We start from the raw sequence: 26328 nt of genomic DNA, 5'->3' as shown, positions 1-26328 counted from the left end.
TTTTGGTGTTTTGTTTTATTGACGTGATCAGCCAGATTCAGGGAATACCGTATTGAATATTGAATACTGTATTGAATATGTGGTTCAGTTTTAGGTGAGGTTGGCTATGAAGAACTTGTTTAAATAAAAAGAGGAAGAAAAAAAACAACCTTTTTTAAACAACTTGTTTGTCTTAGAGCAAACCAGTCTTCAGACTTCCCTGGTCGTCCACTGGCTAGGACTCAGTGCTTCCACTGCCAGGGTTCAGTTCTTGGTCAGGGAACTAGGATCCCGCAAGTCACAAGGCATCGCTGAGAAAAGAGGGAAAACAGTTAGGCTTCCCAGCCTTTTCTTTCCATCCCCAGTCAAGCCGAAGCCCAGATTTCTAGAATGCATGTTCTGTCCTCACCTCTTTCTTCCATGCCCCCCGCCCCCATCACACGCGTACACACTCTCTGGAGCTGTCACCATCCGCGGGGACAGGAGGCTGGTGGCCGTAGGGTCCGCCTGTGCCTGCCTGGCCTCCCAGGCAGGGCTGCGTGTCTGTCACCAGGCACCTTGGTGGCCGGAGCTCGCAGAAGCGGGGCTTGGGGGACAGCTGCCACACTGACCCGGGGCCCAGCCACGCTAGAGGCGCCCAGGCGGGGCTCCGGCTCCCCGGTGAAGAGGGGCCGACAGCCTTGCTGGAAGAACCCCGGAAGGGGAGAGAAAAGCCCGGGTGCTGCATGGTGGTGGTGGCCCCCGTAGACATTTCCTGCTCTCTTCCAGTGTCCGTGTTTGGTTTTGCTCGTTTGACACTCGCTGTAGCTTTCCTCCCTTTTGGAAGATGGGAAGTGCCCTCTGCGGTGGGAGAAGGACCCCAGTTGCTGTCCCGGCGGCCGGTGGGGCGAGCTCCAGATGGCTCTGTGTGTGTGGGCAGCCATGGTGGGAGCGCACCCCACCCCCTCCGCCCTCAGCTTCCGTCCTCTTTACCTTCAGGGTCTACCTGGGTCTGTTCATGGGATGGTCTGGAGATGATCACCTCTTGGTTTTTCCAAAAACAAATATGCCCCAGACACACGCTGGAAACCTCGCTCTGGCTTAGCACGTATATTTCCGGAACAAACACAGAGGCTCTGCAGAAGGAAGTCCGCTTCGGCCCGGACTCCCCTCCTTTACAAGCTTGCTTCCCCAACCAGCTCTGCCCTCAGCACCTGGCCTCCTTCATTCCACGATGTACCGGCTGGGTGTTTTTATGGACTGGTTCTTTGACTCTTGTATGCTATATGGTTGGAAAGTAAGGAGCTCAGTTCTTTTTTCAAGCACATCCAAAATAAGAGAGATCCTTCCATGTAGCCTCAAGACAGAATACTTGTTCCAGGGATGCAGACATTCCCCAAAATTGTTCTGGAAAACTTCTGGGGTTATTTTTTGTTTGTTTTTCTGGTTTAGGGGTGGTTTTTTTTTTTTTTGGTTTTGTTTTTTTTTCTGGTTTTTTTTATTGTCTTTACAACCAGTTTCCCATTTGCCCACCAAAAGGTCAGCTCACCGCTTCACAGTTACACTAATCATTCCTACCCTGCCCACCCACAGGCCTTCAAGGTGCGGAGATCTTCCATCCTTAGGGCCGACTGCCTTCTCAGCTGGTCGGTATCTCCTTTAGGACTTCTCTCCCAGTAGCGTAGCGTTACGTGTGAATCTTGTTGAGTGGAAAACTTAATCCTTTTTATTTCTGTGATACTTGTATTTGCAGTCTTAATCTTGAATCTACATTTCCATGTATTTCCATATTTAGTTGTGTCTAAAGTGAATTACTTCTTAACAACCTCATGAGATTTTCTGTTCTCAACAGTGGATGGATGGGGCCAGAGTCTGTCTGTATGCAATTGAGAAAGCATGAGGCAGCGAAAATGGAATTATAGTCTCCTCATCGTATCCACCTTCTTTGCAACCCTTAGAAAGTGTAGAGTTTCCCAGGAGCCAGTCTCGGACAGGCGTTCTGTAAAGTTCACCTTCAGGATGAAGGAAACAAGTGCTTTGTTGTGTTGTGCTTTGTTTTGATGTTTCAATCAGTATCTTCTCTAGTGTAAGTTGTTTCTGAATAAACATGTTTCAGAGAGCTACACACACACAGACAGACACACACACACAAACACCAAGCAACAGATGTGCTTTTATCTTCTCTCCCCCTAATGTATTTGGGGGTGAGGATTAGACCAGGAAGCATGAAAGGCTGAGCATTAAAACCGCGGCCCAGACAGAGTTCAGTGGCCAGTAATCCTGTTGCGAGAATCCGCAGCCTGGATCCTCTCTGGAATCGCCGAGGGAGGTGGGTCGGTGGCAGTCAGCACTGTTTCTGATGAAGAGGGCATCCCAGTCCCCCCGGAGCAGCGTCGGGGCTCTGGTGCAGCATGTGCAGGCTGATAGGGAGCCAGGGCCTCCGTGTCTCCTGCGGGAAGGCCGCTTCTCCCTGCTTTGCTCCCCCTTGGTGTCTAAGACTCGGGTCTAGTGGAGAAGGAGCTGGGCTTTCCCAGGACCCGCTGACCCGGGGAGGCACGATGCTGTCAGCCCGCTGTCCTACTGTGTGTGGGTGTAGGGAAGAGAGCCTGTGTGTTTCCTTCCGCTGTTGATCACGGTACCCGGGACAGATGATTCCCTGGCGGTCCAGTGGTTCAGACGCTACGCTTCTACCGCAGAGGTGCACGGGCTTGTCCCCCATGTGGGCGAATAATAAATAAACAACAACAACAAAAATCACTTTTTAAAAAGGTACCCCAAGCAGATTGTAAGTAACTAGGTTTTATTGCTGTTGTTGTTTAATTGCCAAGTCCTGTTTGACTGTTTTGCGACCCCATGGACTGCACGCCAGGCCTCCCTGTCCTTCACCATACCCCAAAGTTTACTCAGATCCATGCCCATTGAGTCGATGATGCCATCAAACCATCTCATCCTCTGCCGCCCTCTTCTCCTTTTGCCCTCAGTCATTCCCAGCATCAGGGTCTTTTCCAGTGAGTCATCCCTTTGCATCAGGAGGCCAAAGTATTGGAGCTTCAGCTTCAGTCCTTCCGACGAATATTCAGGTTTTTAGTAGCGTATGTTTGTGACTCTTCGTCTGAGAAAGGGTGACCAAAGAGCGCTAATGTACCTGCTTTCTGGGAGCTGAAAGCAGGACTGAAAGAAGTCCCTCCTTCTGTGGCCGACTCCTGGTCAGGGCAGGCCTCTCCCCAGCCTGTGCTCAGTCACTCAGTTGTGTCCGACTCTGCGATCCCGTGGACTGCAGCCCCCCAGGCTCCTCTGTCCATGGGATTCTCCAGGCAAGAATACTGGAGTGGGTTGCCATTTCCTTCTCCAGGGGATCTTCTGGACTCAGAGTTGAACCCTGGTCTCCTGCATCGCAGGCAGATTCTTTACCAGCTGAGCTAGAGGGAAGTCCATTCATAAGAGACTTGTTGTTACTGTTTAGTCTCTCAGTCTTGTCCGACTCTTTGCGACCCCCATGGACTGAAGCCCGCCAGGCTCCTCTGTCCATGGGATTCTCCAGGCAAGAATCCTGGAGTGGGTAGCCATGCCCTCCTCCAGGGCGTCTTCCCCACCCAGGGATCCAACCCACGTCTCCTGCATTGGCAGGCGCGTCTTTACCACTGGTGTTCCTTTGGAAATCCGTTGTATGGAAGTGAGGGAGCTCATTGACGTGCCCTGGGGTGCAGACGCAGAGGGTTGGGGTGGGGAGCTGCACATGTCCCTCTGGGCCCCTTGCCCCCCAAACTCACCCAACCGCCCATCACTGCTAGCTACAGGATTGTTTCCAGCCTCCTGGGCTGTAACAGGCAAATTATTTCATTTTTTATTTACTCCCCTCACCCCACCCACATCCCCTGACTGCAGACAGGTTCTTGGGATACTTGTCTGGAAGTAAATAAAGGGAGATGCTGAGCATCGCTCCCAGGCGTACAGCGTGACCCTTGCCCTAACCTGAGGGTAGAGCTGTGTCCAGAATGGCAGCTGCCCCTCTTCCTCATGCTGGAGGGCAGCTCTGGTAAGGTGGCTGATCCCAGCATGGGAAACGCTTTCTTCAGTTCAGCTGCATGATCATCCAGCTGATGATCATCCACCATCCAGGTGGTTGGTTGCACAGGATGGCGTGCGCGCTTCAGTTTGTTGAAAGCATGGGCTGAGGTTTAGTTCTGACCCGTCCTCACTGATGACCGTCGTCACCTACCAGGTCTGGGGAAATCGATGGCTCCCTAGCTCCTTTGGGAATTCTGGTGAGTCAGCGTAATTTATACTCCTGTGTGCCCGGTGTTCGGAGTTCATCGGTCTTCCAGCTCTCAGGGAGGAAGACGGCTGAGAGCCAGGCAGGGAGTCGCTCTGGGCCTTGGGGCGCTGATGCCAGCGTTCCGAGTGGCACCGACTCTCACGCACCTGCCAGTGTCACTCCGAGAGGGGCTCTTTGCTTCTGGAAAAGATGCTTTGCACGCCCACCCAGTTGAAGACAGAGCTAGTTGGAGACGCTCTGCAAATGAAGTCTTCAGCTGTCGGCAGGGACAAGCACTGCAGCACCTGGTGGGGGCCAGGCCCCCAGGAGGACCGCAGGGGCTGGGGAGGGGTTGGTGCAGGAGCTGCCGGGAATCCTGTGGCCTTTGCTAGAGGAGGAAGTGGCTTCCGGTGGGGCCTGGGCAGGAGCCGACGTTCCAGTCAGTGGGGAGAAGTGAGAGCTGGGGAGGGGAAACCGCCCCAGGAAGGTGCCCTGGAGCCCCCTAACCGCCTAGATGGATGCCCAGAGTGTTAGCCTCTCGGGGGTGTGTGAGAGTGAGTATCACCCAGGAATGCCAACATCCGAGCCCCAGGTATGCATCCAGGCCCGCGGTGCCCCCGTCATCCCAGCGGGCCTTGTGCTCTCGTCTCGGGGACCCCCAGCCTGAGCCTGTCTGCAGCGTTTGGACTTGGTGCACCCTTCCTCCGAGACATCGCTGTGGCCAGGTCCTCCGGTGCTCGGGGCTCTCGTGGGCGCCCCCATGCCCATTTCCACCCCTGGAAGCCAGCCACACGCAGAGCTGGCTTCCCAGTTTCCGCCGGGTGGTGGGCTTTTGCTCTTGAGGAAGGCAGGACCAAACAGGTTTCCAAAGGGAGGAAGTCCGGAGTCTGGAAGGCTCGGCCTGTGCCCCTCTCCCGCCCCCCAGCATCAGCAGCCCCTCCCGCAATCCGCCGATGCCCCCTGCTCACGGCCATCAGGCCCAGCGGCCCCAGGGCGGCCGGTCAGAGCCTGCTCGCTAGCTGCCCCCGCAGGCCTGGCAGCAGACGCCCCTTGGGTAGGTTCTCCGTGGAGCACGCGTTTCTGGCAGCCGCGAGCCAGAAAGCGGAAGTAGGGAGCGTCGTGGGCGGAGCCAGGAGCTGCGTGCGCTGCGCTTTAAAACCAGTCAGCGTGTGGCGGGTCTGCGGCCCGCCAGCAGCCTTGGAAGAGGAGCCCGCTCAGATCCAGCAAAACCAGTCGCTGCTTCATGAGCCGCGGCCTCCGGAGCCAAGGCCAAGCCTCCTCAGGCCTCGCCGCGTGCTCCCCGGCACAGTCACCGAGAAGAAGCCTCCCCGGGCCCTCCCTGGCGGGCCAGTGGTTAGCGCTCTGCATTTGCACTGCCGCGGGCCCGGCTCGCGTCTCTGGTTGGGGGGCTAGGACCCCGCAGCCTGTCTGGTGCAGGCTCCTCCCGGTGCCCGGAAGAAACCATTTCCACAGTTTGGTAATATAAACCACAGTCTTTTTTTTTTTCTTTTTTAAATCTAAACAGCTGAACAGTTGGTTCTGGAAACTTCATTACCTCCTATTTCACTGTAGGGTAATATAATCATGTCTATACCTTCAGGAGAAAGAGGGTTCGAAAACATCTTTAAAATGTGTGACCATTTTTCAGTCTCATAGCGCAGAGAAGAGGCAATGTGATAAGACAGCTGTATTAAAGATGAAAATTGAAATGGGCCGCTGGGAACCGGGCCAGCAGAGAAGTAACATTTGTTACTGAAGCCTGAGAAGCGGGGAGTTTTTTTTTAAATGTGGGATTAGAAATGGGCTGGGTTTTGAAGATGAGCATTAAGCTCCCATGATGGCGTACTTGGCGTTTCACCGAGCCAGCCTAGTGGTAAGTGATGCGGCCTGCAGTGCTAGGATGCTGAGCTCAATACCCCCCCACCCCCCCACCCCCGGCCCCTCAAGAAAGAGGGCGCTGTGCCCTTCTCCTGTCCTGCTGCCTCAGCCTCATTCCCTAGGCACATCAGAAGGTTGGCTTCTGCCAAGTGGATCTTCATTCCTAAAAAGAGTTCCTGGCCCGAAAAACATCTTCCTCTTTACTTACGCTGGTAAGCCAGGTTGAGCAGGGTGGGGATGTAGGCAGAGAGACTTTTGTGCTGAGTCGCTTCGGTCGTGTCTGACTCTATGACCCCGTGGACTGTAGCCCACCAGGCTCCTCTGTCCATGGGGTTCTCCCGGCAGGAATACTGGGGTGGGTTGCCATGCCCTCCTCCAGGGGATCTTCCCCACCCAGGGATCCAACCCATGACCCTTCTGTCTCCTGCATTGGCAGGCGGGTTCTGGGAAGCCGCCCCAAAGTGTGCTCATGAAAACGAGCATGTTATCTAGGGGGCCACTGCAGTGAGCCCCTCAGAGAGGCTGAGGAGCGAGGGCTATGATGGGCCGGGGAGGGAGAGATGGGAGCCTCGCTGGTCTGCAGGGCGGGGAGGGGGCTGGCTGTGCCCAGGCCTTGTCTCCAGGCCTCTGGATCCGTGGGGAGAAGTGCTGGCGGGCCAGGTTTCCGGCTCCACGGGCTTTGTGTCTGCATGCCGAGGGTCTTCAGTCCGAAGGAGAGGCCGTGTCCCTCCTGTCCCTGTGGTCTGTTTTTCTGCATGAAAAAGTCATCGCAAAAAAACTTCAGCTGATGGACACTAACATGAAAGTGTGCCAAGATCTGTCATTAACTGAAAAATAAGGGGGAAGAGTCCTTTCCAGAGAAGTATTTTCCATAGGAACCAATTTTTTAAAAATAGGTATGTGTGCGTGAGTATATGTGCGCTGGTATTTCAGTAAATGCCTGTATTTGTAGTTTCTGGACAGGTGAGCAAAAAGCTGTAACTCTGGGACTGAGTCTGTGGGGAGGGGAGGCGTTTATTCCTCACGTTATACCCACCGAGTGTTTTGTTTTTGTCTTCACAATGGGCGTGCATTGCTTTCTTGATTTTTTTTTTTTTTAAGGGACGAAACTTAAACATTTTAATAATACTGGGCTTCCCTGGTGGCTCAGTTGGTAAAGAATCCCCCCGCAACGTGAGAGACCTGGGTTCGATCCCTGGGTTGGGAAGATCCCCTGGAGAAAGGAAAGGCTACCCACTCCAGTACTCTGGCTTGGAGAACTCCATAGACTGTATCGTCCACGGGGTCGCAAAGAGTCGGACACGACTGAGCAACTGTCCCTTTCAGCGTCTCTCTAGAGAGGAGAGATGGGAGGTTGTCTTCTCTGAAGGTGGGAGCACACACAGGAGGTCAGGCTGTGACAAGCATAAAGGCACGTCGTGTATAGCAGAGGGCCTGAGAGACTATCTCACATACAGGCCTGGCTGCCTGGGGTTCTCCCAGCACATCTGGAGTCGGGGAGCGTCCTTCTTGTATTGACCCATGTGGTTCTGGAGGTCTGTGCTTCATCAGCCTGCCAGATAAAGAAAGAGGTTTGGTTGATCCCTTCCATTTTCATTTATTTGGATCTTAGTATTGAACCCAGATAGAGTTTATACTTGATATACTAACATGAGATGCCCCTCAGGAGACAGTTTTGTGCAACATTGCGGGTAGACAAAGATTTTTTTAGTTGGGATACAACAATCATTGAGAAAAATTTATCAAAGAAAGTGATAAATTGGACTTTACAAAAATTTCAAACGTTTACTTATTAAAAAAAAAACACCATTAAGAAACTGGGTAGACAGGCTATGGAGAGAAAAAGTATCTCACAAAGGACTTCCATCTGCAATGCTGAAAGAAAGCTCAGAACTCTATAGTAAGAAATTTAGCAACCCAGCTATAAAACAGGTGCAAACGTGAACAGGCTTTCCGCAGAAGATACGCTCGTGGCTGTTAACACATGAGAAGCTGTCAGCACCGTTTGTCAGTAGGGAAATGCAAGTAAAAACCACCAGGATAGACCTTCTCAGCTCTAGAATGGCTCAAGTTTTATTGACAGTTTCAAGTGTTGACACAAATGTGGAGCCACTGGAACTCATATGTGGTACAGCCTCTTTGGAAAAGAGGATCGTTTCCCTGTGAAGTTGAGCAGACACTTACCAGCAGTTACCCAAGGGGAGGAAAGCGTGTCCTCGCAAAAGACTGGTCCAGGAATTCACAGTAGCTTTTTTTTTTTTTTTTGGGAAGATCCCAAACTGGAATCAACATAGATGTCCATCTACAGCTGGGTGGATAAACACACTATAGTGTTTCTATACAGTGGAGAACTAGTGAAGAAGAACAGTGATAGGAATGAACTCCTGACCCTGCATCATAGATGAGTTAACAGAAAGCAAATCTGTAGTTGCCCAGAGCAGCGGGGCAAAAGGAAACTTTGGAGTGAAGGAAATGTGTATCTGAGCTCTACTCTATCTTGATTATGGTGGTAGTAGCGCTCGATGTGAGAGTTGAACCATAAAGAAGGCTGAGTGCTGAAGAATTGATGCTTTTAAACTGTGGTGTTGGAGAAGACTCTCAGAGTCCCTTGGACTGCAAGGAGATCAAACCAGTCCATCCTGAAGGAAATCAGTCCTGAATATTCATTGGAAGGACTGATGCTGAAGCTGAAACTCCAATACTTTGGCCACCTGATGCAAAGAGCTGACTCATTGGAAAAGACCCTGATGCTGGGAAAGATTGAGGGCAGGAGGAGAAGGGGCTGACAGAGGATTGAGATGGTTAGATAGCATCACTGACTCAATGGACATGAGTTTGAGCGAACTCTGGGGGATAGTGAAGGACAGGGAAGCCTGGCGTGCTGCAGTTCATGGGATTGCAAAGAGTCGGACCTGACTTAGCAACTGAACAACAATGAGCAGTGGTATAAAATTTGTCATACTCATCAAACTATACCCCCAGGATGACTCTGGCTGTATCCCCTGGGGAAGGGCTGGCACCGTCGTACCAGGGAGCACACACCTGCACAAACATGTTTCCTCACCATTTTCTCATGCCATTTGCAGTTCTCATGTTTGCTAATTCACCTGCCAAGAGGTCATGATGGAGGCATTCCGCGTCTTCTCTCCATTCCCTCTGCTGCCTTTTCGGGCTTATGCTCCCAGGGACTCTGACCATGCAGAATGGAGAGTGGGGTTCAGGTCCTGATTATGAATGAAACAGTGGGAAGGCTGGGTGTCACACGTACCCCCAAATGCCTGGAGACCAGCAGGAACGCCAAGATAGCAGCGGAATGTTTATCTCTGGAGGCCTTGGGCATGGCGAATCTGGGTGGAAGAAAGGATTGGAGGGCTTGTCCCGAAGCGTCTTAGTTTTACTTAGCATGTGTGTTTATCTGGCTCGATGGGGGCTGGTGAGTTAGGGGCTGGAGTGGATGCTGTGTGGGCCTGAAGCTCTCCCCGCCGCCCGTGTTGCCCTTGGGGCTGCCCCACTGAGGTTCTGCAAAATCCATGCGATGTGGGTACTCTCTCCCTTTAAGGTTCTCTTTCTTCCCTTTGCATTTCTTTCATTATATCTTTCTGTCTGTGGTCCCTGACACCTTCCTGCTGAGGTCAGATGTGTTTTTGAAGAGTATGGAACTGCTTGCTTTCATTTTCTGACAAAACGAGCAGGAAAAGCCTCAAGACTCCTTACCTGTGTTTCCTCTTGTTCTGTCCCCATCAGACCTCCTGGTCACTCAGGAAAACTCCACGTGGGAGTGGCCGGGGGAGGTGGGGACCCTCCACAGGCAGGCGAGCCCTGGGTTGCCTGCAACACTTGTGTTCTCAAAGACGGCAAAGAACTTTTGCTTGGCGAGGGGAAACGGGCATGTTCTCTCAGTCCCAAGAAAGGAAAGGCCTTTTCCGAAAAGAGGAAGGCCTCAGCCCCCACCGTGACCTCCCGGGAGCTGCCTGCTGCCTGTGGCTTGAGGGACACCAGCAGTACCTGGGCACTGTGAGCCCCTTGTCTTGGTGGGGAGATGAGAGGGCAGGCGCTGCAGCAGCCCTGACAGCGCTGAGTCTAACTTTAACTTGTTTGATTCATCGTTCAGCTGGTGTATGCATTAATATTTTAAGATCAGGGAGGATCGATGACTGTTTCAGGAACTTCGCCCCAGGAGTTGTCAAATAAATTAATTTACCTGTTTCTCATACAATGTACTTATCAAAATAAACTTGCACTCCATTGTGGAGTGTAAGTAATGGACCTCCTGCAGGTAAAACAGGAAAAGGCCTACAGAGTCTAGTTCATTTACTTTTGTTTTGTTTCTTTTCTTTTCTTTTTTTTTTTCCTTTTTTGAGACATTGTCTTTTGGAACCAGCATCATCCATATTATTATTAATCGCCTGTGGGGCTTTATACTGCATCACATTACTTCCCCTGGAATTAAACTGCTCCTATAAAGTTATGAAAAATGTACTTTTTTTTTTTTTTAAACAGTAAAAAGTCATTTTCTAGCATAAAAACCCCCAATAAAGTGCCATGGAGCCATTAGCAGTAAACTGAATGTTGGGGTGTATAACTGGTATGAGAACTGACGCGTGTGAAGGGGCCCCCACCGTCATCGGTCACCGGTGCAGGGGACACGCTGGTGGCAATCTCCAGGGCCAGGCTGTGGCCGTCGACTCCCTTCACGTGCACAGGGCTTGGCGGCGGCGCCTGTCGCCTGGCCTCCCCGCCCGGCCGGGGAGCCTCGCCCCGGGCAGCTGGGACGCCACGCCGGGGCAGCTGCTCCTTTCAGCCCATTCAGTGACCGTTCTTGGGGGTTGTTTACCGTTGCCATGGTGACTTTCATTTCCATAGCAGCAGCGCTGCTGTTTCTCAGAGGAAAATGAATTTGGTTATAAAAGGATAATATTTTTCTGTCTGTGTATAACCAGCCATCTGTCAACCGGTGGATCAGAAAGGATTCAGAAACCTACTAAGACGGATAGCAATGAAGTGATGAGTTTTTGTGGGGTTTTTTTTTTTTTGGTCCCATATTAAAAGCAATAATAAATGTGGAAACAACTGTTGTACGTTCAACATCAGAACCGTAATTTTTTTCTCTTTCTGGATTTGAAGCGTGTGCGTGTGTGTGTGCGTGCGTTTAATGCCTTCACCACCTCCACCGCTGCTGCGACAACCTCATAAAACACGGTTTGCGTTCTGCTGACAAATGGAAACAACCCAACGTCTTGTTTGTATCTCAATAGATGCAGGTGTGTTAGTGCTTTCTCTTCTTGATGCCGTGAGCGTCCCCGCCTCATTAAAGATTCCCATGGCTGAACTTTCTATTGTCCCCCCACTCTCCTGCCCCTCCACCCCAGGGGGAAAGGCTGAGTGGGTGCGGAGATCAGCAGCTTCTCAGGAGCATACGGTGCAAATCATACAATAAGCGCGATGCAGAGGAACCCGGGCTGTGTCCGAAAGCCTTGCTAACGTGCCCCTTAAATCTCCTCCTAGAGCAGCGTTCTTCTGTGCACATCCAAATGGGGAGAAAGTCACCTTTGGGAATGCTCCTCTAGTTTCTGGGCTCTTAATGTATTTCTTTGTTTTTGACAGTGTTGGGTCTTAGATGCGGCCCACGGGATCCCTTGTTGCCGTGTGTGGGCCCTTCACTGTGGCGAGAGGACTTCTTTCCATTGTAACAAGCAGGCACTCAGGTTCACTTGCCCCACGGCATGTGGAATCTTAGTTCCTCGACGAGCAAATCGAACCTTCGTTCCCCTGCATTGGAAGGTGGATTCTCAACCACTGGGCCAACCATGGAAGACCCAAGTTCCTGAATTTTTTTTTTTTCTCTATTGCGTTCGTAAAGTGTAACTTGCAGGGGGAAGAACGCACACACACACCAGCCCCGTTGTAAATAATGTTGTTTATTGGTTGATTTTTCCAGATCCTGACATTGATGCTGCCACTGCCATGATGCTTTTGAATACTCCCCCTGAGATACAAGCAGGTTGTGAGTAGATATTTCTATAGCCTACAGCACCACAGTTTGTGAACTTAACCTTCTCCTTTACATACAAGGCCGTAGGAAGAACTAATGCCCAAGCAGACCGCCCCCCCACCCCCCCACTTATAGAATCACTTTGAATTAACGCAGTGCGTGATTCCATACGTGTGTGTAGAGAGACATGGCCACGCACGTGTGTGAATGAATGCATAGGTGTATTTCCAAGATGACAGAATGCTAAGATAATTTTAGGGCTTGAGACTTGGGGGGCAAGGAAGGGGACCAGGAATGAGTCCCAGAGAACAGACCCTTTCTCCTTCAGGAGCTGTTCCTGGGAGTTTGTCGTTTCTGCTAGAATAGGCCACGGGGGCCACCCTCACAGTCGTGGGACTCAGTGGAAGCCGTTTTTAGACATTCCTGTCCCCTTGGGGACCTCATGAATAGCAGGCTCCCGTCTTAGGACGAGGAGAGGAAAGCTTAGTGAGGTGGGTGTGCAGGAGCGTGGAACAGCCTCTAAAGGGCAACACCGGGGTGCCCCGTCCCGTGTCATCCTGCGCCCACGGTCATACAGACAGAAGGGCAGGGCTGCTTTCGAGAAGCAGGGTTCCTGTCAGCCCTCCTGTCGGCCCTCGAGCAAGGCCAAGCCCAAGACACTTCTTGGCTTCCTCCCTTGAACTGCTCTTCTATGCGCCATCCGATGTCTCTTCCCCACCTCTGGAGCCTAGTGTGTTTTTGGAACGGTCTGCTCTCCCAGGGATGACCGATGACCCAAATGCAGACGTCTGTCCCTCGTCCTCCCAGCTGCCACGTCCCTCTCCCGGCAGAAGCCGTGTGAGCAGCCAGCTCGGCGCCCGTGGCTCATTGGCAGGATAACGGCGTCACCGCCTTGCTGCGCTTGGACTCGCCGGGTAGAGGCCGCAGGGTGCTGCAGCCGACCCCCTCCTCGTTCTAAGCGCCGCCCGGCCTGCTGAGCAAAGGGACCCCCACTTCGGGAGCTTGTGGCATCTCCCACAGGAGAACATCTGTTCCCAGACCCTCCCCAGCTGTCTGATGTCGAGTTCTAGACCGTCCCTCCTAGCCTGCCAGCAGCTTTAGGAAATGGACTCCATCCTTCCTTCCCTGTTCCTTTGTTTAAAAGACCCAAGAGGCACAGCCAGGCGTTCTCGGGACAGAGTCGTCTCTCTGCCAAAAGCTGCAGTTACCTGGTCCTGAAGGCAAGGTCTCCTCACTCTCTCTTTGCTGAACTCAGCTTGCTGGCCATTGAAATAAAGACTGCCCACACCTCCGAGAAGGAACCGCCACTGCTAAGCAGACGCCTAAGCGGTGCAGCCCTGTAACTCGCAGTTAACCTGTAGTGCGGGTTTTAAAGGATGTTTGAAGTTACACGGAAGTGAAAAAAAAAGAACTCGGTTCTCACATGACTCTTGCAGGAAGACAGTAGACCAGACTGTAATCCAGTGACCGTCTGAAACAGTTTCTGAAATCAAGTTGGACAGTTCATCACGGGGCAGGCGTACTGGCTTGATCAGAGCTGTGTAGGGCTCGGGTGCCTTCCTTCATACGGGTCACTGCCCGCAGTGATCGTTGGTTTAAAGAAATTATTTTGATGAACGGGAATAAAGGAGCTAAGCGAGGAAAGGCAAGAGGATTGGTCATTAACAGATCCTGGGCAATTTTATAAAGATCCATTATCACTGGATTCGTGATCACAGATAGAAAGGGAAAAGGGTTGATCCTGATGAGTTAAGAAGTTAATTGTTTTTAGTGTTCTCATGACTAAATGAACTGCCCACCTCTCCGTTACTATAACACAGATGGTAACAATTTTTTTTCGGGGTGTCCATAGTCTTATTATGTTGAAATGCTGCCTTTGAGTTTTCAGAGCTCCGTGTTCACGTTATGAAGCTGTGCAGTCACGTAGGGCTTTCCCGCCTCGCTCTGTGAGAAGCCCAGCCACAGCCCTGGTGAGCCCGCCAGGAGCAGTCTCTAGTGTCCTGGTAGGAAGGGACCGGGAAGCCCACGGAAGTCATGGAAGGAGACAGCGGAGAAGTCAGCTTAACGACTGGGCAGAGGGGAGCGCATCAGCTTTATGTTCACCTTCCTATCTGACCCCAAGCCTCATCAGATCCCCTGGAAATCCAGCTGGGGCATAGTCAGTGGGTGAGAAGCCCCAAGATTGGAGCAGGGCCGTCGGAAGGAGATGAGCACATGTTGAGCGTCCGCTCCTGCACTTGGCGGGCCCCAGGGGCCCCCCTCAGCCTCCTAAGAAGCGTAGTCAGAGGTGTGTGTCCCCGACACTGGGACTCTGCACCCAGCTCTTCTGCGCTTTGCTCTCCCTTTCCCTCCCAAGCTGACGTTTCTTGCCTGGCATGTGAGGCAGGACCTCGCCTCCCGAAGGGAGACCATCCCGGACATTCAGTGCGGAAGCCACTGTGCCCTACGCTGCCGGCTTTGCCCAAAGCCTGGAAACGGTGGGAGGCGATCCCTTAGCCACTTTGCCCACCTGATGCGAAGAACCGACTTACTAGAAAAGACCCTGATGGTGGGAAAGATTGAGGGCAGGAGGAGAAGGGGACGGCAGAGCATGAGATGGTGGGATGGCACCACCGACTCAATGGACATGAGTTTGAGTAAGCTCCGGGAGTTGCTGATGGACAGGGAGGCCTGGCGTGCTGCAGTGCAGGGGTCGAAAAGAGTCGGACACGACTGAGCGACTGAACTGAACTGATCCCTTAGCCAAAAGACTCAAGGGCAGCAGACACCGGGGCGCTGGTGGGGAATGGGCAGCCTGCCTCAGGCTGTGTATGCACGCGTGACCCCCACGTTTGGGGTCCTGCCCGCGTGCTCCCCGCGCCGGCCCGTGGCCCGTCTGTTACCGGAGCCTCATCCTCGAGGGCTGCTGTCCGCAGCCCCACGTGCTCACCGCCCGGGCTGAGCCACGCCCCCGTGTGAGCGGGCCCCACCCCGTCCGCCTGCCGCTGGCGCTGTGCGGGCCCCAGGCGGCAGACGGACGGGGTGGGGCCGCTCTCATCCTTCCTGCGGGCAGACTGGCCGCAGGCTGGGAGTCGGTTAAGTCCTAGCAAGGAGCCGTCTCCAGAGGTGACAGAACCGGTCAGCGCAGCCCCGTGTCTCAGGAGGACCCCCTCCTGCCCCGGGGCACCCCCCGCACCTGGGCCCCTTGAGCCCCCTCTCTGGGGGGCCCGCAGCCCCTCCCGGCACGCTGACGCCTCGCTGTCTGCGGGGCAGCTCTGCGCGCCGAGCTCATCAGAGCCTCAGCCTGCAGCGTCGTCTCCCCCGCAGCACCAGCGGGAGCGTTCTGTCTTTCTGGCTCGGTCTGTTCACGGCATGGGGAGCCTTCCACGAGGCGTGCCATCACGTGTAAGGGGCTCTGCGGGACACGGCTTCCAGAAAAATCCAGGCAGGACACTGCCGCCTCGTCTCTTGAGCTTTGGATTATGCTTCTGGTCAAATCCAGCCACATCTCTCTCCCCTGCCAAAAAAAAAAGTATGGCTCTGTAGATTAATTCTAGCTTCTCGATTCTAATTAAGGCTTCCTAGGTGGCTCCAGTGATAAAGAATCGGCCTGCAAAATGTAATCAGTATTATTTTACGGTATTAATGGAATATTTCACATCCCCTTTTTCGTAGTGAGTCTGAAATCCAGTGTACTTAGAACATGGCTCGGTTTGGATCCACGTTCCAGCTGCTCTGGAGAGGCCACATTTGTTTTGTCAGATGGCGCAGTGGTAGAGAACCCACCTGCCAATGCAGCAGACGCAGGAGACGCGGGCTTCATCCCTGGGTCGGGAGCATCCCCTGGAGGGGAAAGAGCAACCCACTCCAGTATTCTTGCCTGAGAAATTGCACTGACAGGGGAGCCTGCTGGGCTACAGTCCACGGGGTCACAAAGAGTCAGCTCTGCCTGACCCGAGCACTGCAAATACACACACACACACACACACACGTCTGCTTAACACACACACACACGTCTGCTTAACTACCTCCTCTGCAGTTCTCCTTTGACAAGCCCTGCCAGTCACCTTTGACCCCAGTGGAGGAATTGTTACTAAGTCAGGAGAAGTCTGATCTCCATTACTGATCTTCAAATGAAGTGAAAGTTGCTCAGTCGTGTCCAACTCTTTGCGATGCCGCGGAGTATACAGTCCATGGAATTCTCCAGGCCAGAATACTGGAGTGAGTAGCCGTTCCCTCCTGCAGGGGATCTTCCCAACCCAGGGATGGAACCCAGGTCCCCCACATTGCAGATGGATTCTTTACCAGCTGAGCCACAGGGAGGCCCAAGAACGCTGGAGTGGGCAGCCTATCCCTTCCCCAGCGGATCTTCCCCACCCAGGAATCAAACCAGGGTCTCCTTCCTGCATTGCAGGCGGATTCTTTACCCACTGAGCTACCCGGGAAGCCCACTCATCTTCAAAGGCTGACATCATGCCTGGTTGGAATGTTCCCAGAGAGAAACTCTAGATAATGAACAAAACAACAGAATTGGGGGAGGGAGTGGTTGGGAGGAGGCGGAGGTCCACAGCCCACCCCCCACCCCCCACCCCGCCCCAAGCTGGAATGCCTATAGAGGCACCAGGAAGCGGGCGCCCTTCTCTCAGCCCTCCTGGCGTCCTTGCGAGGAAGCAAGGGCCAGTCCTAGGAAAGGGAAGGATTATCGAATCACCTGCTGCTCAGCTTATGGCCTCTGCTAGCCTAGCAGTCGGAACTCAGAGGTTAATTTTAGAAGCTGGAAGCGGGGCTGGGGAAGCCGGGGCAGGGCAGGGCGGAGAGCAGATGCAAGTTTCTCTCATGCTTTCCACTTTTTTGATTTCGGGTTCTGGAAGTGATCACATTTGGACCACAGTGAATGGTGCTGCTTGATTTGATTTGTGTGTGGATGTGAGGGCTGCTTTCTTGATGGATAAAAGTTGAGGGTCATTGTATAATATAAGACAAAGGGCTGATGTCCTTGGCACCTTGTCCCAGGATGTGAGGGTCTCAGACATACGTCTTCTCTCCTAGAAGAGCCAATTAAAAAACACTTTATGTTGGAGTAGAGTTGATCAACAATGTTAGATTCCGGTGTACAGCCAAGTGGTTCAGTTGTACATGCAAATGTATCTATTCTTTTTCAAATTCTTTTCCCATGTAGGTTATTAGAGTATTGAGCGGACTTTCATGTGAAGAGCTAAATATTTAAATGATGTAGCAGAAAAGGATGATGCTGGGCGGGTAGGGGGTGCTTTTTCTTTTTTTTTTTTTTTTAGTTGATTTAGTGAGAAGCCACAAATCTGAGTTTGGGGTTGATCTTAACTATCCAGTTTCTTACAACATCTCTTCTCTAGCTGGAGCCCAGGTTTAATTTCAGCAGGTTAGGTAGGCGCCCTGAGTTTATGTGTGTTGATACGCATTGGGGGAAACACAGAGGAAATGGAAGGGAAGAAGATATGCTGAGAAGTGAAGGGCCAGGGGCACTGACCCCGTCTCCAGATCCGGACTCAAAAAGTCATGGCGCGGGGACTTGGGAATGCCTTTCTCAGCCGTGTTAGACCGGCCGGGATTCATCTTTCAGACGCCACAGCCTTGACACGTGGGGGTGGAGACAGAAGGGAGAAAAGGGTGGGAGCAGTTAAGAGTGCGCGCCGGCTGCCGTGGGCAGAGAGGGGCACGTCCGCCCCCCGTGGAGCTGCTGGGCGAGCACTGGGGAGCCAGGCTTGGCTCCTGTGGGAGTGCGCGCCAGGGTCCAAGGGCTCGCCAGTTTCCAGAAACAGCTCAGGGATGGCCTTTTCATGCCTCAGGGCACACCGTCGGTGAGAGTCTCTGTGAAGTGAATACAGTTCATTAACCAGGAAGATGTCTTCGTAGGTGAGTACAGAGTTCGTGAAGTGAAAGTCGCTCAGTTGTATCCGACTCTTTGCGACCCCATGGACTATACAGTCCATGGAATTCTCCAGGCCAGAATACTGGAGTGGGTTGCCTTTCCCTTCTCCAGGGGATCTTCCCAACCCAGGGATCGAACCAGGGTCTCCGGCATTGCAGGCGGATTCTTTACCCGCTGAGCCCTCAGAGAAGCAGTTAGGGAGAGCTACAAAAAGCATCATAGACTGGAAGAATTTCCGCTTGTCCTGACCCCATTAAGTCCTGTGCCTTAGAGATAATTAATAAGAGGGCGCTGGTGAGGTGAGGGGGATGGAGGATGAACACGGTGATCTTGGTGACAGTGAGCTTGTAGAATGGGCCCGCCGCTGAGCTAGCAGCTCATGTGCTTTGTCTTGTTCTGTCTACAAAACGATGCTCCTGGACCTCCTTTATAGGTGAGAAAACGGAGGCACAGAGAGGCTAAGGCACTTGCCCAAAGCCACAGGGCGTGTGGTGGGGCAGGACTTTGGACAGAGGCCGTGTGGCCCCAAGAGTATAGTCGTCACCACACACGAAGCTTCTTCTCTGGAGCATAGTGAGACGAGGGGTCGCGCAAGCCCGGTGTCCCGGGGCTGCCTTCCTCTCTCTGTCCCCTTCACACCGGGTGAGCCCCTGGGGATCGGAGGCTCCGGCCACTCGGGCAGAGGGCTCCGGGAACAGGCGGGGCTGCGTCTCCTGACGACCGGACGAATGCAGGGCTGTGCCAGGCCAGGGGACGTGTGCCCGGGACTCCGTCCTCCTGCTCCGTCCCCGGGGCTCCCTTGTCTTTGTCGCAGGGCTTACGTACTCTGGGTGTTTTCGCCGCAGGAGTGACTCTGACGTGATTTGCACGTGGGGAACGGAAGTGCTGTGAGTGCAGTGGCTGCTCTTCCGGCTGAGTGTGTGACCCAGACAATGGCCAGGGCCTTCCAACCCCATCCAGCTTTGTCTCACCCTGTTCTCGTGGGCCTCTCCCGGGCTCCTCTGGGGGTGATGAGCACATGGGTGATGCTGAGATTGAAGACCGGCATCTATTTTCAGAACAGCCCTGTCTTTATTCAGTTAAACCTGTAAATACTCCGAGAGGTCAATACCGTGTGTCCCCTTCTTACTTAAGGAGCTGGTCAGGGACACAGACAGTGCAGGACGCCGACGGGACACAGAGGCGGGCCGTGTGACGCCAGAGTCTGGCTCTCAGCCGCCAGGCTAGAGACCATGTCCCTGCTCAGAACCCTTCAGTGGTTTTCCCAGTTTCCATAGTGAAAGTGAAAGCGTTAGTTGCTCAGTCATGTCTGATTCTTTGCGACCCCATCCGTGGACTGTAGCTTCTCTATCCATGGGGTTCTCCAGGCAAGATACCAGAGTGGGTAGGCTTTCCCTTCTCCAGGGGATCTTCCCGACCCACGAATGGAACCCGGGTCTTCTGCATTGCAGGTGGATTCTTTACTGCCTGGGCCACCAGGGATGTAGTGTAGATAGATGCATCTCATTCCTGCTAGGATTATATGCTTTGTCAAGATTACTTTTTAATTCTTATGCACATTATGATTTTTATCACTTCCAGGCCTGGGATGTGCCTTTGAATGCTAACAATGGCACTTCCTACAGGAAGGCCTCCCAGATAGCCTCCTTTTGGGTTAGCTGTCTCCTTCCTTCGTCCCTATAGGCTCACTGGCCTAGTGCTTGCTATCGTATGTTCTCATTGTCTCTTCAATTCTCTGTCTGTCCCACCTAACTGGGGGCACCCTGCGTCCTCTTCATTTAATGTATAGACAGGTACTTGGTAATTTAATCCATTGATTGATACAACCTGTATATGAGACTGTAATAATTTTTACTGATAAGAATTATAACTGTGGTATAGATTTTAAATATTTAAGTTATGTTGGGGGGGGTACCATTCTGTCAGATTTGCTTGATGTTCTAGATGAGATCCCTAGTTACTGATACATTAAATACTGACCATTTTGAAGAGATACCACAGAATAATTGAAAAACCCTTTCTCACAATCCCCAAAACAGACAAACCAAAAATAACCTCCACCTGAAGCATCTGTCTTGAGCGCCAGAGTCCTACTTGTTTATACGTATGTCTGTCCTCTGGAATTACTGGTATTTTCCCTCCTGTATTTTCTTCCAGAAGTTTTGTGACTTTAGTCCTTACATTTAGATCTATGACACATTCCTAATTAGTTTTCCAACTTGGTATGAGGTTAGGACAAAAGTTTGTTTTTTTCCAAGTGGATCTCTGATTGTTCTGACTCTTCTTTACCCCATTGTGTTGTCTGCATATTTGTCAAAAATCAGTTGACCGCATACACGTGAGTCTGTTTCTTGGACTGTCTTTTGTTCCGTTGATCTATAGGTCTGCACTTACACCATGCTGTCTTATAGCTTTATACAAAGTTGTTCCATAACTGGGGTAGATTTAAATTCTGGACACTCTTCTATGATAATTAGTTGCAATATCATATCATAACAGGGTTCGGGTTCATGCTTTTAAGATATCTGGTGAATCCCCTACCTCAGTTGACCTAAAGTCTGAAATCAGGATGACTGTTAAGTGACAGGTAGAAATCCCTGATCTAGTTCAGCCTACCTTCATAATTAAATATGCGAACATACAGGGGATTCTCGAGCCCCAACTGTGCTGGTTGTAATGACTGCAGGCACTAGTTTCAGCTTTGTCTCCCGTCCCCCCTTTTGTACAACCTAGTAACAGGGACCCTACACAAACCTGGGTGAGACGTGGCAGAAAACACTGGCCGGAGCGGCCCAGGGGGTCTCAGTCTACAGCTTTAGCCCATGTTCCAGAGTAGACCTTTGTCCAACGTGAAAGACCTGACTTACGGTTTAGAGTATTTACATAAGTCTGCTCTTAGAGACCTGAAATTATAGGAGTAAAAAGTATGTACTGTGTCTTTTGGGAAGCGTTGTTGTTCCACACAAATAATATCGGCTTTAAAATTTTAATATCCAGGGACTTCCTTGGAGGTCCAGTGTTTAAGAGTTTGCCTTCTAAGGCAGTGGGTACAGGTTTGACCCCTATTTTGGGAGCTAAGATCCCTCATGTCTGGCAGCCAAAACAACCGAAAACTTTTAAAATAGTCCACATCAAAAAAACAATCTATAAAAAAACTTATCGACTTTAAAAAAAACTTAATATTCAGAGTGGTTTTCATTTTTGAAGGTATGATTTCATAGACTCTTTTTGGTTAGGTCTGTGTCTGAGAAAGCAGTCTGTCCACCCTGCCCTCGGATGAGTCTGGGCCAGGGGCTGGGGACTCTAGGATGCTAGAGATGGAAAGAGTCTTCGAGAACGCCACTCAGAGAAGGAAAAGGAAATTCTGAGTTTGCACAGTCCTACCAGAAGAACAGATTAAAACCCAGGTGTGCAAGCCCTCTGTCAGAGTGTTCACACGGGATGCGTGCCTGGCCCCATAGACACGTGGAGGAGTACTGATGATGCTAGAAGAATATTAGCGTGCGCCAACAGAAACTGCTGCTTGGGAGGTCAGAAAAGATCGACTCCCAGGGGTTGCTCCTGGTCCCCCTGTTCTGTGAATACTCAGATCCGCGTGAGGCCACTGTGCGTTACACACAGCACAGGCAGTGTCTGATGGTCCGTGACGAAAAGTTTGGCTCAGGAGTAATGCGGGGCTGAGTGTGTCTGGGAGACCACGGGTGACGAGAGCTCCCGGGACGTCTGCTTAGAGGAGGCGCCAGGGCAGGAGGGAGGCGGGCCAGGTGCTTCTGAGACGGAGCCCGCCTTCGAGGGCCCTGCACTCCCCGCGGAGACGGGTGTGAGGATGCCCAGGAGATGTGAGCGCTGAGGTGCCGAGGAGCTTGTAAGATCAGCTCTGCTGTTCTTTTGGCTGTTTGTTTTTTTTCTTTCCCTTCCTGGATTAAGGACTCTTAGAAAGACATTCCCAGTTCTGACCATGGCCAGAGAAGCATGAGGAAAATGCTTTTGTTTGCTCAAGATGGCGTCAGGTTCTTGAGATCAAAAGGGTCTGCCTGGAGATAAAACCTTATATGTAATAAATGCAGGAAAATAATATTTGAAGCCCACTTTTAAAAACTCATCTTTTTTTTTTTTTCTAACCAAGGCATCAATAATAAGCTACTGGTTTGACTTGACTAACTCAGTCTCTCTCTTGAGGTGTGGTATCTTTCTGTCTTTCTGTCTGGCTCTCTTGGCATTCTCTTTGTATCTGTCACGCCCGTGTGTGTGTCTGTCTGTCTGTCTGTCTGCTTGCCCTCTGTACCTGTGAGTATCTCCTCTCTCTCCCTGTCTCCCTCTCTCTCTGTCTTTCTCTGGTGTAGCCAGAATTTCCGACTTGGAACAGAAGTCTTCACAGCGGGATTCACGTGTGGTGTCTCTTTGCTTTTCCAGTTCCTCCAGGAGTGATACAGAACGGAACGCGGGTTCTGAGCCGAGGCCTGTTCCCCGGGGTCCGGCCGTTGCCAGTCACGCCCATTGGGATGGCAGCTGTGAGGTAAGGGGCCCTGCGGGGCGAAGCCCCCCTGAGCAGCGGGACGGGCGCTCTGCGCCCACGGGCCACCTGGGGGCTGGGGAAGACCAGCCTCTGCGTGGTCAGGGCGGAAGTAGCTTGGGTGTCTGAAAAAATTAAAGGAACTCCCGAGGACTCCAATCTAGGTGCTAGCTTCTCCTTCCCGGGCCGTCAAATTACCCTGGTCTCTTTGCAGATGAGATGAGGCAAAATGGCAGTGAAGTTGCTCTATTCTGAGAAGGTGGGGTAAAGTCAGCAGAAGGAAATGCTGGGCAAGGTGGTCGTTAGATTCTGGGCTAACTGGTCGACCTCTAGACCCAGCCCCCTCACTTCCCAGTCCTTTCACTTTGGGTGCATGTCTGACCTCTGTGGGTTACTTCCCTCATCCCTGAAGCTCCTCTGCCTCCTGGGAAGGCTTGCAATGAAACATACAAAACAATCAGGTGTGAAAAACGCTTCCGTAAGCAGTCGTAAATACCAGGTGGCATTAGCTGCCCCGCCCCCCCCGCCCCCCCCCCCACTTCCTAGAATCAGCTCAGCTGCCAAACCTCATGGACTCTTGGGAAGTTTCTTTCCTCCACCTTCTCAGCTCTCCTGCCAGCCCCAGGGGAGGGCCGGTCGCTCGCCCGGGAGGGAGCCTCCCTCCTGTCCTTGCTGCCTCTCTGCCCACCCCTGCCCTCCCATCAGCCGTCGCCAGGCTGGCTTTCTAACACGTGCCTCTCTAGCTGTTTGCAGAAGCATCCCCGTCGACTCCCACCATCTGACCCTGACACCCCGCCGATCCCGCACTCCTCCAGCCAGACTTGTTCTCCCCATGATCCAGTGTTGGCCCATCTTATCCTACAGTTTCCTCTGTGTAGACTTCCTCCGCCTCCATGTAGAAAGCAGCACATCCTTCTCGGCCCATCACAAGAATGACCCCTTCACCAGGCCTTTCTGAGCAGGCCTCTGAGTCCGCATCAGATTAGTTTCTCCCCTTGCTTTGGGCGTGGCCCTCTGGTGAGTGGTGCTGTGTGTGTCCCCTCTGTCCTCTGTGGTTGGCTTGCTGAGGACAAGGGCTGGCTCTCACTCGCTTGGCGGAGGCCTTGTCTCGTTCAGTGTTGGGCCCCGATTGCTTCTTCAGAAGAGACCTGCCGTGCTGGCTGCGTCCCTTCACGACACTGGATCCCAGCTTCTTTCCAGCACTTCTGGACCAAGTTCACACCTAAAGGCCATCTCGCTTTCCTATTATTTCATGTCCCAAAGGAAACCATCCCCAGAAGTGTGTTGATGGGGACTTGAGGGGACTGCAGGCTCAGGCTCTGTGATGGGAATCGACCACGTGGAGATTCTCCGCTCACTCCTGGTTTCGTTTGTATTTTATCTTTTGGCTGCATGTGCGGGATCTTAGTTCTCTGACCAGGGATCCAACACACTTCCCCTGCGTTGGAAGCACAGAGTCTTAACCCCTGGACCGCCAGGGAAATCCCTCACTTGTGTCTTTTAACCCTCCCAGCAAACCAACTGCTTTTGCCAGAGTTGTTGTTGTTCAGACAGTAAGTCATGTTCGACTCTTTGCGAACCCATGAATCGCAGCACGCCAGGCCTCCCTGTCCATCACCAACTCCCAGAGTTTACTCAAACTCGTGTCCATCAAGTCGGTGATGCCATTCATCTCATCATCTGTAGTCCCCTTCTCTTCCCACCTTCAATCTTTCCCAGTATCAGGGTCTTTTCCAATGAGTCAGCTCTTCGCATCAGGTGGCCAAGGTATTGGAGCTTCAGCTTCAGTCCTTCCAATGAATAAGTAAGTAAGTAAGTGTTAGTCGCTCAATCGTGCCCGACTCTTTGTGACCCCATGGACTGCAGCCCACCAGGCTCCTCTGTCCATGAGATTTTTCAGGCAAGGATACTGGAGTGGGTTGCCATTTCCTTCTCCAGGGGATCTTCCCCACCCAGGGATCGAACCCAGGTCTCCTGCATTGCAGACAGATTCTTTACTGACTGAGCTACAAGGGAAGCCATGAATAGTCAAGGTTGATTTCCTTTAGGCTGGACTGATTCAATTTCCTTGCAGTCCTACCTTCAGGGCAGATGCTGGTATTTGGAACCTACTAAGGAGGAAAGTTGGTAGGAATTAGAATAGTAATTGTATGATAAAGCCAGTTATCACTTCTGCTAACCAGACATGGCGATACTTTCCAATAATGTGGAAAGGTTCTTTTTCTTGTGCTTCTCCCATATCTTTCTTAGATATCTTGAGATCAGTAATTTATGACCTTCAGTTCATGAATGGTAAGCCTCTTCCTTCGAGCCAAAATAGCTATGCCTTGGCCTCACATTGCGAGACAGACATTCTCTGTCTTCTGTTCTTTCTTAAAATCACTTCTGCCTAACCTCCTCATTTACCTTTCTGGTTAGGAAGACCGCAGACTCTCCTCACATGCAGTAAAGATCTCCTTTCATGTGCAGATACTGAGTGTAGACTTGCGGTTTATTGTCCTCAGCATCTTTTCAGTGCCTTTTAAGCAAACGGAGCTCTCCCTGCGACTCCAGCCGTTCCCTGGGAGAAGGGAAGGGCCAGGCAGAGGGAACAGAGGCCTGAGAATGCCCTGGCGTTCAGCAGGAGCTGCCTCCTAATTTTATTACCCTCACGGCATAGATGATTGCTGACTTTTAGAGATTAGTACCCTCTAGAGGTATTATTTAAAATACTGATTTTTTTTTTAAGCCTGTTATATTTTGGTTAGAAGGCAGCACAGCACTGTTGTTGATGTCGTAGTTCAGTTGCTCGGCCGTGTCCGACTCTTTGTGACTCTTTGTGATCCCGTGGACTGCAGCACGCCAGGCCTCCCTTTCCCTCACCATCTCCCGGAATTCGTTCACGTTCATGTCCACTGAATTGGTGATGTTATCCATAGCACTATAGCAAGACAGTGATATCTTATTTCTGGTCAAAGAGTTGCTACTCATCCATTCCAGCCAACACCTCGCTTGGGCCCCTTCCACAGTAAAAGACCAAAAGCAGTTTCCGGGGCTAGACGTGTGTGTCCGTCAGGTCCAACTGGGAGAGGCAGAAGCCACGCTAGGGACTCGAACAGGGAGACTTCAAAATAAAGAACCGTTAGCCAGGTAGAAAGTTATTAACCAGGCGACTGGAAGAGAACTCGGGGTGTTAGGGAGGGAACAACTGCAGGAAGCGGCCACATCCCCTAGGGTGAGGTTTGAATGATTGCCCCTCGAGGCTGGGTCTCCGAGCTCCCAGGAGCAGCCGGGGCTGGGATCTAGGCCTCCTAGGAGGAGCCAGGCGGGCGCGACGGGTGACCGGCCTGGGGCTGTAGCTCTGCATGCCCGTCCTCTCCAGAAGCACGCAGACCCGCGCAGCAAGCTTCCCCAGCGTCACGGGAGGTCCAAGCAGAATCCTCTCGGTAAAACGAACAGCCGCCGTGTGTTAGCCATTATCCCAATACCAGCTCTGCACTTTCCGCCTCGGTTTTAAGAGACTTCAGGGAGCGGAAGGTCGCAGGCTCCAGAAGGTCAGGGACCCTTGCTTATAATACCTTTTCCTTCCTTATGGCCCAAGTGCCTGGCAAATAGGTGGCGCGACACCTTCAGGAAAAGTGAACATAAACATAACCACGTGGGTATTTGAGGGAGACTGTGTAAAACCCATGAAGACGTGTTTAGGGGGAGGGAAAATCCTGTTTTGCGCTTTCACCTTCATTGTAATTGAAATTTCTTTTTTTTTTTTTAATTTGGCCTTGTGTCAGTTGAACCTAGATTCAGCTGAGGTTAAAGGGAAAACAGCCCAGCAGAGACCAGAGCAGCAGCAGATGTCATCTGCCAGA

General features: G+C 52.0%; 2 protein-coding genes across 10 annotated transcripts in view; both read left to right on the top strand.

Annotated features, from left to right (window-relative positions):
* Positions 1-26328, top strand: part of FOXN3 (forkhead box N3) — a 438293-nt gene that overhangs the window by 389756 nt on the left and 22209 nt on the right. For 7 of the 9 annotated variants that reach the window (XM_043472739.1, XM_043472738.1, XM_043472736.1 and 4 more), the window contains 2 exons: positions 12030-12095; positions 22384-22486. In XM_043472739.1, the coding sequence (XP_043328674.1) occupies positions 12030-12095; positions 22384-22486 (169 nt within the window). The remainder of the gene's footprint in view (positions 1-12029; positions 12096-22383; positions 22487-26328) is intronic. The other 2 variants (XM_043472744.1, XM_043472745.1) reach the window with 2 other exon arrangements.
* LOC122443944 lies at positions 3570-7253 on the top strand. Its single transcript, XM_043472746.1, has 2 exons — positions 3570-6086; positions 6214-7253. Exon 1 carries the CDS (start codon positions 4808-4810, stop codon positions 5624-5626), a length of 819 nt encoding a protein of 272 aa, XP_043328681.1. The 5' UTR covers positions 3570-4807; the 3' UTR covers positions 5627-6086; positions 6214-7253.

The sequence above is a fragment of the Cervus canadensis genome, chromosome 6 (assembly GCF_019320065.1).
Source record: "Cervus canadensis isolate Bull #8, Minnesota chromosome 6, ASM1932006v1, whole genome shotgun sequence".
NCBI classification, from domain to species: Eukaryota; Metazoa; Chordata; class Mammalia; order Artiodactyla; family Cervidae; genus Cervus; species Cervus canadensis.
The sequence above is the reverse complement of the archived record's forward strand: the minus strand, read 5'-3'. Positions and strand labels throughout refer to the sequence as shown.

Coding starts and splice junctions, on each gene's coding strand:
- LOC122443944 (XM_043472746.1), top strand. CDS start 4,808: ATGCATCCAGGCCCGCGGTGCCCCCGTCATCCCAGCGGGCCTTGTGCT.